Below are 12,131 nucleotides of genomic sequence, written 5' to 3' on the forward strand. Positions count from 1 at the left end.
AAAAAAAGATATTCAAAATGGCAGTTTACGATAGAGATCACATAGCTACACGTCAGTCACATGCCAATATGCTTTATCCTGTTTCTGTTTGCAAAAATGCTTAAGCCCATCTTTAGATTCTCCATATGAGTCAGTAGCTCTTAGCAAGACTAATGAAAAATTTACTTAAGCTATGTTTTTTTAAGTAGCAAATGTGGTACTCTCAGCATTACTCTTAAAGAATCCGTCATTTAGTCAGCATTGCTTTCCAAAGAATTCTCAGTACTGAGTATATAAAACCATGCCATTTCTGCTTTCAATAAGTTTGTAGTTTTAGGGCAATCGTAGTCTGATGGCAAAAGTAAGAAAAACTTGGTGTACTTGATATGTACTTAGGCTTTCAGGAAGGGACTGATAGCTGGCTGCCATTCTGGATTACAGTCATGGAAATTTTTGTTAAATTTTTTGAAGCTATAAAAGCGTTTCTCTCTCATGATAGATGGTATGTCAAATGATTAATTAGCATAAAACAAGTGGCAACAATGCTGCCTCTCAGATATGTTGCATCAGTAATTACTTTACAGGTAGCCATGCAGAAAGTCCTTCCCCAAAAAACTTGGATGCAGACCTTTTTCAGACGAGCCCCTTTTTGATGCCTGAGTTCAAGTGCATGGCAAAATTAGCACAAATCAACCCCCAAATCCTCTCTCTGTCTCTCTGCCCCCCCCCCCCCCCCCCCATATTTCCTCCTCCATGTGTCTCTTGTGTGCCTGTTGCCATGGCGATATGACACGCAAGCAGAGGAGGTCAGATGAGATGGAATGGAGATGGAATGGAGGGGGTTGGAGGTGGCTGCGATAGAGGGCGGGCTGCCTAATAAACCACAATTCTAACAGATGATTTGTAGAATATTTCGTAGCAGTAAGGCATCTGCAGAAGCAAAGAATTGGTTTTTTCATTGGAGAAGTTGTCTGTCATTGTTTTGCCACCACAAAGCGTCATGGTGACACCTTAACCCTCTGCAGTGCCTCTCCAGCATGTCAACTAGTTGCCTCTCTCAGCAGGCTTGTTCCTTTGAAGTCAAACATTTAAGAAGAAAATAGAAGAAAGTGGGTTACTGTAGCACTTCTGTGACTCAAATGAAAGGTAGCAAATCAAATCCTTTCACAAAAGGGATTATATATAAGGAATTACATTAATATATATACATATATAATTACATATACATAGGTGCATCTGTTGTCTGAAATGGATCTTGTAGTCTACATTGCTGACACGGTACTACAGCTTACTTTTTTGAGTCAGTGGATTCATTCATATGGTCCTCAGAAGAACCTTTCACCTTTCCTGATTAAAGTGATTTGGTTACTCTTTGTGACTTGTTTTCTCTTGGCAGGGCCCGTAAAAGTACCCATTGAAGCTGTATAAATCAACCTGTGTATCAGTAGAGCAGTTGAGCCGCCCTAGTCCTAAAGAGGATATAATATAATGTACTAATCAATGCTAACTTTGTACTTTGTAAAATGGACTGTCCCTGGGGAATTTTTGGATGAGACATTTCCCTTTGTTTGTAAAACAAATGGGGACAGTGACAGTGTTTTTTGCAAAACCCAATCAAATAGTTTTTCAATTGAGTATATACAAAATGTAAGGCATTGCATTAAAGAGAGTAGTCTTGGAAGCTAACGAGCTTCTCAGAACTGCATTATTCACGTTTTTCCAACCAGAGTTGGGATTCAGAAATGTGCATATTTCCTATTTTCATACTTTTGTTCATCTGAGTAAGAAATTTTGGCCATAAAAGGCCATGTTGCCTTGGTTATGAATTGTTTTGAAAAGAATAGAGCAGTTTGTTTTTCATTTTTTGCTTTATTACAGAAAAGACTGTAAAAGTATGTTGATTATTGTTCTTCTTAACTTTTTACCACAACATTTAATTTGGTAGCAAGGGGGCTTGGGTAGTCTTTTACCTTTTTTATTTTTTAATTTAAAATCTGTTATTTTATTTATTTATTTATTTTTTTTTAACCTCGTTTGAGTACTTAATGACAAACATTCAACTCTTACTATTAAATTACTTTATATTTCTTTATTATCCACACTAGACTGATGACATCGCTTTTTAAATGCTGAGTGTGGGGCAGTGTTATTTAATTGAAGACAAATGCGACCGAACCTTAATTTCCTGCCGTCCATATCATTAATTAGTCAAGAAATGGCACATTATTTCATGTTACTCTTGGTCAAATCCTTTTAATTTTGTTAAAGATGTGCCCACTATGATACCGTTTTCAGAAACTGTACACCAAGTTAATGGCCTACAGACACAAAAAAGACAGCTTAGCACATTCTTCCCTTTAGGTTTTCCAGCTGGCCTGTCAGTCTGTCAAATCTGTCCTCTACTTGCCTGACACATTTCTCTCTTCAGGCTTGAAGAGGGAGAGATCAGTGTACCATGATGACTTATTGCATTTTTTTCTCCCTGTGTAATTTTCCCTCTGCCCCTTTCCTTACAGAAACAAATCATCGTGGACCCACTGGCATTTAGTGAGGAGCGCTTCCGTCCCTCCCTGGAGGAGCGCCTTGAGAGCATTATCAGTGGTGCTGCCCTCATGGCCGACTCTTCTTGCACACGTGATGACCGCAGGGAGCGCATTGTGGCTGAATGCAATTCTGTCCGCCAGGCTCTTCAGGACCTTCTGTCTGAGTATATGGGCAATGTAAGTATCTTACCTTTCCATTTCCTTTCTCTTGCCACTCCACAACCTCCTACTCTGTATCCACAACACAACATCTCTCTTTAGCTTTCTTTCATTTTGTTGTAGTTTGACACAGTCAGTGAATACTTTGCATCTAAAACTACATGGCTAACTGGAAATAGCATTTTCATTGGCAAGTCAATGGGTCCATTTACACTTGCCATTTCAAATGAAGACATTTTCATTTACATTTAGCCAAATACAGTATTTGTACCTCTGTTGGCCAGATCAGAAATCTGATTATAGTCCATCTTTTGGTCTGCCCCGAGGTGGTAATGCACCTAAAGCTGTTTGGAATCTACCAAGAGGCCAGAAGGTGAATAACTTCTTCACTTTAGTAGTTTAGTCACAGCAGTTAACAGTTTAGCTAGCTTTAGAATGAATTATATTAATTAGCTACAAGCAAGACAAAAATCTTAATGTCTTAACAGGCTTTAACTCGGGGCGCTCCCTCACTCATAGAGATCAGTGCTCGGTCACCCACACAGATCATTCAGTTGTTGAACTTAACAGGGATCAGATAAGTGCCAAAGTAGCTCAATGTGCCTTGTATTTGATGGTTTGTGTAGAGATCACTGGAGCTATTTTCCTTGTTGCTTTAATGAGACGGAGAACAATGGCTAATTTCAGTGTAATTTTGGCATAACTTTCCTTGTTGTTATCACAAGGTCAGAGGACACGGAACATGGATGCATTAAGAATATAAGACAGTGAGTGGATATTTCCACACACTGCTTAATGAAATTGTAACGCTTTGGGAGGAGAACAGACGACATATATATATATGTCTTTGAGAGATGGATCCATTTACTTTTTCTGGCTAAAATGTGTCTCAAACCACTTATGGACGTGGTTTTAGCATTAGGATTTCAATACATCTTGGACTGAAAAGTGGAAATGTGTCTTCTTGGATGCATTTACACTTAGCTTTTTTGAGGTCGGATGGCTATCCAATCTGCTCAAGACACATGAAATGACTAAGTGTAAGTGAGGTCAGTGTGAGTCTGGGAAACATGGATAGTCTGTTCTATTACTTTTTGTGGAACAAATGATAAGCTATTATGTCATTTAAATCAATATCACTTTTCTAGGGTGAGAGAAGTAATTGGGCAACTCTCCAGCAACATAAAATGCTTTCTTTTTAGCACTAAAATATGAACTTGGCTGCAGTCCTATCTGTCAGGGGTTTCTTTTTCTAACTGTTCAGCCAAAGAAACCAAAGGTTCAATGTTTGTAGCAGACAGTAGAAATCATAGGTAGCCTAGTTTCCCTAGTACAGTACTTAAAACCTTGTATACTCCTTGTAGCACAACAAATTATGTAAAAAAGTCAAAAGTTAACGTCAGTTGCTATTCTACGTACTTAATTTACTTTTTTTTTTTTTTTTTTTTTTTTTTTTTTTACATAAATACATTGCACTTAAACAAGTGACATTACAACTGGTTGTTTTAGTAAGTAGAGAACTGGCTTCACTACAGAGAAAAATATTTGAACCAAAATTCACAAATGATGTAGAGTGTGAATCCATCCCACCCTGACAAATCCACTTAGATTTCATATAGATTTATCATTTGTTGCTGGCTGTGGAGGCAGTGCATAAGTTTAGCCTTTTCTTAAATCATAAACCTGCGGAGTCAATGTTTATTGTTTATCAATTTGCTGATCAAAGGATCAGTGCAGTATCTGAATGTATTATTGTCATATCTCTTCCAAAATACTCACAGTATTGGACTGTGTCTGTTATTAGAAATTTCCCAAGACATCATTTCACTAGAAAACGTTGTGTTGTCTGTGGTGATGGCTTGTATTAAGGAAGGAGCAATGAAACCGAAAAACTGATGTAATTATCCACTCTGTTCGACTGTTCTGATTTTCTTTTACATTGTGTTCCCACTCAGCCTGTTTCTTATTCAGATTGTTTTTCGTGTTTTTGTTTGTAAATGACTCAGTGTAACCACCCTCGAATATCCTCCCTGTAACAGCAGAATTTCAGAATTAGCCAGCCATCCAGAAAAATTTCATGGCTGTGGTAATGCCCGTTTTATTATTATCTATGAGCTTGAACTTTATCAGTTTTCTGCTGTTCTTGCAAGCCTTTATAGGTAAAATGGTAAACTGCACAGCTTGCACATTTCATTAGTGAAATGTTATAGTGGTCCTGTGGCTGTAATGGATGTCTCTTCAGGCAGGGTGTGATAGTAGTACAGATTATAACTCCTATCCACACATACAGCAGTAGTTCTACCAAAACGCAAATATCTTAACAATGCAAATGCTACAAATTAATTTCCAATGAATGTTACGTTTTTTCTATGAAATACCTACCTGCTATAGCCTGAAAAGGTGGCTGCTAATTTTATCATGCCACGATAATTAGCTTACTACCTATAGTAATGGGACCATACGTTAAATTATAAATGGGCCAATTTGGCAATTCGACTGGCATATGTGCTGCATGGCTGGCCAGCCAGGGTCTTTACTTTCGCAGATTTTTGTGCTTGGGCATGAGAAATACAATAATGTAGCTGTATAGACGTTTGAGTATCAGTCTTCAATAACATGTTCCAAAAAGGGTAGTGGAGAATTATCTCACAAACCATCTTTGAAATACTTGGTCCTTAAATTATTACTCACTCTAGTGGACATCACATTGGTAACCTGATAATTGTAACAAAGTCAGTGACTGTTGATAAAAACTTTCCGTTACAAAATGCTCTCTTGTTTGTCTGATTGAATATTTTTTCACTGCACATTGACAAACAAAACGATATGCGGTCAGATGTCAACTCAGTTTATGTATCGTTCTCTCTCAGTAGTGTCCTGCTATTCATGCAGCATCTCTGGTTTGCTTTGGAGTTTTCTACCTCACTGGACTCCTCCAATGCCATGACTTGAGAACTAAGATTTACAGAGGAACACATCTCATCAGTGTATCGATGAGAGGACATGACTGGGATTTGGCCACTAATTTGACCTGATAAAGGGAACAGATGAGAAGCATAATATGTCTTTGTCCACTTAATGCATTTAATGGCACAGTATAGCCATTAAATATTAGAACTGTGGGTCATGTGTAGTTAGCACAGTGAGATAACTCGTGTTTCAACCTGGTGCCTTTAAACCAATGGTAGACACCGTCACAGGTAACCTGACTGTGTCTGCGATTAAGCTTGACAAACTAAAAAAAACACCACACTGGCTTGATGAGCATGTTTGTGCCATCATTCTAAGGCAGAGCTGTACCCTCTTTGACTAAGTTATACGCTATTGGCCAATACATAACAAAGAATTTACTGGGGAATATACTGTATATGGTTTGATGGCCATGCTTTTGTCTGCATATTATTCTGATTGTAGAAAAGTCAGTGCAAGTCATCAAACAGTCATGTTGCCATTACAGCATACGGGTTTACACTCACAGCTGAGACTGTTGGATAGATTCCTAACTCATTCTCTTTCTCTCTCTCATCCCTTCTGCTACTTCATTCCCTCTAGCTACAAGTTGTCTCTACCCCCCTTCCCCATGTTTTCTTCCTCTGCCTCAGTTCCTTGTTTTTAAAAAAAAAAAAAAAAAAAAAAAAAATCTGTTGGAGATCCTTACTGCACCAAATTTATTGTAAGACGCTTCAGCGTCATTCACTAAATACTGTATACTTCTCGGTAGCATGTCTGCCATAATACACAGACACTCTCGCTCATGCAGCTACAGACTCTTAAAGAAAAAACAGAATAAATCAAAGACTAGAAAAAGTGATGGAATCATGCAACTGTTGTCTGAATGGGAGAGATACATACATTATTCAAGTGAAAGGACAATTTTAAAATGCTTTTCCCTAATAACAAGTTAAAGGAATTTGTCCATTGGTGTGGTTACTGTGTTTGCATACTGAATACATTTTCTCAAACGAGCTCAGACAACGACGTTCAGAACAATTTTTTTGTGCATGACATTTTCTTGTCATGCATGTCTAGAATGTATTCATTGCTTTTTATTTCATTGAGTTACGCATAGGTTTGTTTTATTAGGCATACTACAACTATTACAACCATTATAAACTTGTGTACAAGTGATCCATCTGGGAATAAGCAGGTCTTTAGTCACGTTGAAACAGAGCATTAAAGTTATTATTAAAAAAGTACTTTTGAATCTGCTTTGAAATAAATGGCGCAATGATTTTACATAGAATAGGGATCAGACTAATAAAAGCAATTTAGTATAACATGCTTTTATTTTTGTTTTCATGAAAACTGCTAAAATTTTCATGTAGCACATTGATTGGAAAAGCGGCATTTCATTTGGGCTAAATTGTTATCAGGACAAGGAAGGTGGTGGACTTTGAAATGTGGGAAACAGAAATGTGGCAAATGTATAAATATATATAATACATTATGTTGTTGGATTACTTGGATTAGACCAAGTGTTTTTTTTCCTCTATTGCTGGAGTGGAAATTGTGTACATTGTTATGATCATTTAACAAGACTAGAGCTTGTCCACTCAGCCGGTGACGGGTGAAGGGGAAGGGCAGATGAGGGTAATGTTGCCCCAGTGCTGCCACATAGTATGACCTCAATTATTCCAGTTTGGCATGGTGTGTGTTGAGTGTAACTATTTCTGCCACTTTTTATTAATAATGCATCTCTTGTTCCCAGCTTCTGTCAGGATTTTATTTCACATAAGAGTGTGATGCTAGGTTGCTTTGACATATTGGGCTACTGACATTTAAATTCCTTCAACTTGAAGTGATACATTATCATTTGGACCTGCATGAAAAGGACATGTCAGTCCACTGCAGTGGGACCCCTGCTTCTTCCTTCATTTATAGTATCTCAGTATAGTCTCCGACTCTGCATTCTTCAGCATTTCTTTTACACTTTGCTTTGTCTTTGCTGAAACCTCTTTCCCATTTTCTCCATCCTTGCAATCTTTCTCTTCGGATTTGTGTCCCTTTCTCTCTCGGCAGCTCACTTTTTCCCCCCAACTCTTGCTGTCTTTTTGCCTTGGGCATCTAGAGTGAGCGGTAGAAGTTTGCTTTATCCCTTTTCCTCTGTGCCTACATGGTTGCTTCTCATTTTAAACACATTTTAGGTTGAATGGATCTTGGACCATCTACCCTGCCTACCAGATACTATGAGTTATATGTAACCTAACAGAAAATGATTATTAAAAGTTAAAAACAACTGCACAACAAATTACCTCTCATGGGGCTACCATTGGGCATTTTAAAAGTTTATGAAACATTATATATTATTTCATGCCTGCAGGTGAGAATATTGTGTACGTCAAGGGCTAGGGAAGTGACAGACAATGTAGTGGAATGACCCAAAGTGTGTTTTTGTTTTTTATTTTAAGCTTTTGAAAAAAGTGGAAGACCGTTCAAAGGGACTAGACCTAATGCAAGACCATTGTGAAAGGAGTTCAATTTATCTAGTTGTAATCTCATCTAAATGCATAATTAAAACAAATTACACTCCACACAATGTAACAGGAGAAAGATTTAGTGCCCCCAAGGCTTTTCGTATATTTACAGCCTCCATAAAACACTAGTCTGTCAGTAACAGCCTGTCAGGCAATGTTTCCCAGACTTGGCCCTAGATCTCTTGCTGGTGAATTCTAAGCTTTTTCAATGGCTGGCAGGTAGATGAGATGCACCCCTTTTTTCCACAGTAGCTAAGCAGGGTGAAGGCCATGCCCTCATTAATTGAAAATTTTTGATACTATAACTGAAATCTAACTATAAAGGCTTGTTTTCTTTTTCTTTTTTTTTCTTTCTTTTTTTTTTTTTTTTAAACAAGCTTGTCTGCAACCTTATGTACTGGATGATTTAGTTAGCAAATATGGCCAATGAAATATGTCTCTTCATGTTAATATTTAATTTTTTGACTGATCTTTTTATTGTACAGTTTGAAGCACAATGTATTTTCACCACCTGAAGCTGCAGTACTAATTTAAGTATGAAGTTTTCCTCCCATCCTAAAAAGCGCTCTGTTTTGGCCCTTGGAATTACTTAATTCCTCCAAATATCCCTTTTGTGGACGCATGGCAGATGTGATGATGCAAAGCTGTCTAATTCTTCTCTCTTTCTTGTTTTGAGTTGTAGTTTGGTTACTCCTAGAGGAGTGAAGAAAGGTAGTTGTACAGGTTGAAAAAGGAAATCTTTGAGAAAACTTTGATCACTGTTAATTAGGGATGTATAAGATTTTTCAATTAATCGCAATTCTTATTTGACTGACCCGGTATCGTTTCTTAAAATCCTAATCTTTCCATTTGCACCTTTTTCTGTGTAAACATTTACATTTTTGCCAAATGTTACGTGTAGGTAGTGGTTGCTTGTTATAAGTGGTTCAGTTATGGCTGCATGATGTGTGAAATGGCTACTTTGTGGAAATTGAGTCATTACAACATGCAAGAAAAAGGTTTTTTAAGTTAAAAAGTAACAAATGATATCTGGGTATATTAGCTGCTTTGAATTATGACAGTCCCGTAAAAGTCGGGATGGACATATGACTCCAGCTATCTTTTATAGAGGGTCCAGAGATTGCATCAACAGGAGAGAAAATGAAAAAATCTCTGTACACTGATTTGAGCTCTGTTTGTGTTTGCTGAAGAGAGATTCTCTCTGGCTACAAATTGTGAGGCTTCGGAAGTCAACTGAACATTGTGTGCATTTTACTTTATTCAGTCTGTGCCTGCCGGAGGTAACACTAGCTAACAGCTGTCTTCAAATATCCGGCTGATGTCTTGTCAACACAAACAGTGCAGCTGAATTAAAGAGCAAACTTTTAGTTTCTGCCTTGTCTGTGCTGAAAGTGATCATTAAAGCGGATGTGCTGTACTTAGTTGAGGCATCTGCTACTGACAGTCCTTGCATAGTTGTATGAGAGAGCTTTTAAAAAAAAATATGCATAATGATGATGTCGTTTTATTATTATTATTGCTCAAACGTTTTGCACACGTAGGGCTAAAAAATATAAATGTGTCATGTTTTAGTCGTTTTGCAGTTGCCAAGGAAAATAAATGGTTCACAGTTTTATAATTGGTGAACGTCTTTACATTCAGCCTATTAAGTGCACTTAACACAATTTTATGTTCAAGAAAATAGTGTTGCTCACTTGTTGAATGTAGAAGAAGTTTAAGTTCCCAGGATAAACTGCTGCTTGTAATATTGGTATTTATCTGGTGTAACTGAATCATCAAGAATCTAATCAAAGCAAGTGAATTGAAATGAATTGATTTTGGTCTTTGTGAATCGAAATTGAATTGAGAGATCAGTTCCAATGTCCAACTCTACTTTTTAGTGTTACTACAACAGAATTCAGATATGCATCTTAACTGTGTTTTACTGTACTTTTTGAATTTAATTCATAACAATAAACTAAACACATAAGGCCCCCCCTTTTACTAGCCTCTGACATGGTTATTGTTTGAGAAGATACAGTCCAGAACATTCTAAATTTTTGCAGACATAGAAAGGGATGCATGGTTATGTGTTTGTTTTTAGCATTTATACTCTATTTATATCTGTAACATAAAGCCCGCGGACATCAAAACTCCCTACGTGATCCTCATCTCATACTCTGTGCATTTTTTTTTTTTTTTTAATTTATATATAGCCTACACCCATTGGGAATCCTTTGAAACCAAATATCAACTTTTTCTGGTTGAGAGGAAAAATTGCTATTCTTAATTGCAGATAGACAAAACGTGTAGCTATAAGGGTGAAGATGGGATATGAGCAGCATGTATTTTGAGATATAGTCGAAAGACTCAATAAATCTCCATAGAGGTGTGGGGAACTAGAGTCAGACGATAATTCTGTTGATTGACTCGCATACAATTAGTCATGTTAACCAATGTTGATATACAGCAAAAATTTTCATTCTAGCCACTTTTAAATACAGAAAGAAATATGAAGTGTGAGTTTTGTTCCACCTTCCTAGGAACATATATTTATCACATGCACAAATAAAATAGAATCAACAAAAAACATTTTTATCCCGAGTATTATTATACCCTTTGAGACTGTTTCTCATCCTCATAAGTCTGATAAGCCATTGTCCTCCACCCAGTGGCACAACCATTGTTGAAAATGTGAAGAAAACCAGAATTAGAATCTGCTGTTTGCAGGCGTGTTGAGCCAGAGAATTACATTGGGTTTGAAGGTGAGACAGACTGAACTGAAGTGAATTGAGCTGTGATGAATGTGTTTCACTGGAAGGCAAACCACATCTATGCATGTTTTAACACACGCACACACATATGCTCAAATACTCAGCTGTAGCAAGTCCCTTTGTTTTCATCAGACGTGCCACTGACCATGGCAACAGGAAATTACTGTGTTCAAAACTTTCATATTAAACGACAAAGGAGAATGGGAATTTTTACTTTATTATGTTGAGTAAAAAACTCCTTTTTAAAAAAAACTTTTTAAAAATTATGCATATTTCTATACCTGCTTTTCTAACATGGGTGTGTTAAACATATATTCCAGAGGTTAAATATTTATTTGTTATAACATTTAACAATATCCATCCATCCATTATCTACACCATATATCCTGTTTAGAACCCAGGGGAGTATACACCATAGACAGGTTGCCAGTCTATCACAGGGCTAACACACATATACACAAACACTGTTCACACCTGTGGGCAGCAAGTGTTTCCAGTTCACCTGACCTGCATATATTTGAACTATAGTAGAACCGTAGCACCTGGAGGTAACCCCAACAGACATGGGAAGAACATGTAGACTCTAAACAGAAGACTTAGCCTGGATTTCTAACTCCAGCCCTTCTAGCTGTGATAACACGCTGCTAACTACTTGCATTTGTAATACAGCGGTTGGGGAGATATTCAGGATAACCTATTGATATTTGTTGTCATCCATTTATTCTGCACAGAAAATAAGGTTTGTCTAGCGCTGTCAGTGCTTTTACTTAAAGCAAGTGCTTTCAGCAGTGCATTTTATTTAATGATGTATCACAATTTAAAACATTTTTCCATAACTTAAGAACATTGCTTTCTGGGTAGAAGACAGCAGTGACGGATTTGCCACGAGTCCATGGATGTTTCTTAATCGGCCGCTTTTTAACTGAACCAGTGCATCACTGACAGCTGACCGGAGTGAGTGCGCCACTGGCTGATGTCCTTAGTCATGGGTGCCGTCAGTATGGACACCTAGTCTTGATAGGTGATTCCAATGCTGTTCTACAATTGGCTCATTAGTTTTTGCTTTCGAATATTTATAATCAGATGTATGTTGTTCTTAGTCCCAATATCTACCCTTTTGCAATTTGTAGCATTAAGTTGCGTCAGTATACGGGTGCTTGAAAGACTGTGGAGTTTGCAAATGTCATTTCTATTAGTCCAGGGCTTAAAACTGCTTGCATCAA

General features: G+C 37.4%; 1 protein-coding gene across 4 annotated transcripts in view; it reads left to right on the top strand.

Moving 5' to 3' along the window:
- ctnna1 (catenin (cadherin-associated protein), alpha 1) overlaps positions 1-12,131 on the top strand; it is an 81,944-nt gene that overhangs the window by 17,666 nt on the left and 52,147 nt on the right. For all 4 annotated transcript variants that reach the window (XM_040119444.1, XM_040119443.1, XM_040119442.1 and 1 more), the window contains exon 7: positions 2,496-2,699. In XM_040119444.1, the coding sequence (XP_039975378.1) occupies positions 2,496-2,699 (204 nt within the window). The remainder of the gene's footprint in view (positions 1-2,495; positions 2,700-12,131) is intronic.

Source organism: Xiphias gladius, chromosome 23 (assembly GCF_016859285.1).
Source record: "Xiphias gladius isolate SHS-SW01 ecotype Sanya breed wild chromosome 23, ASM1685928v1, whole genome shotgun sequence".
NCBI lineage: Eukaryota > Metazoa > Chordata > Actinopteri > Istiophoriformes > Xiphiidae > Xiphias > Xiphias gladius.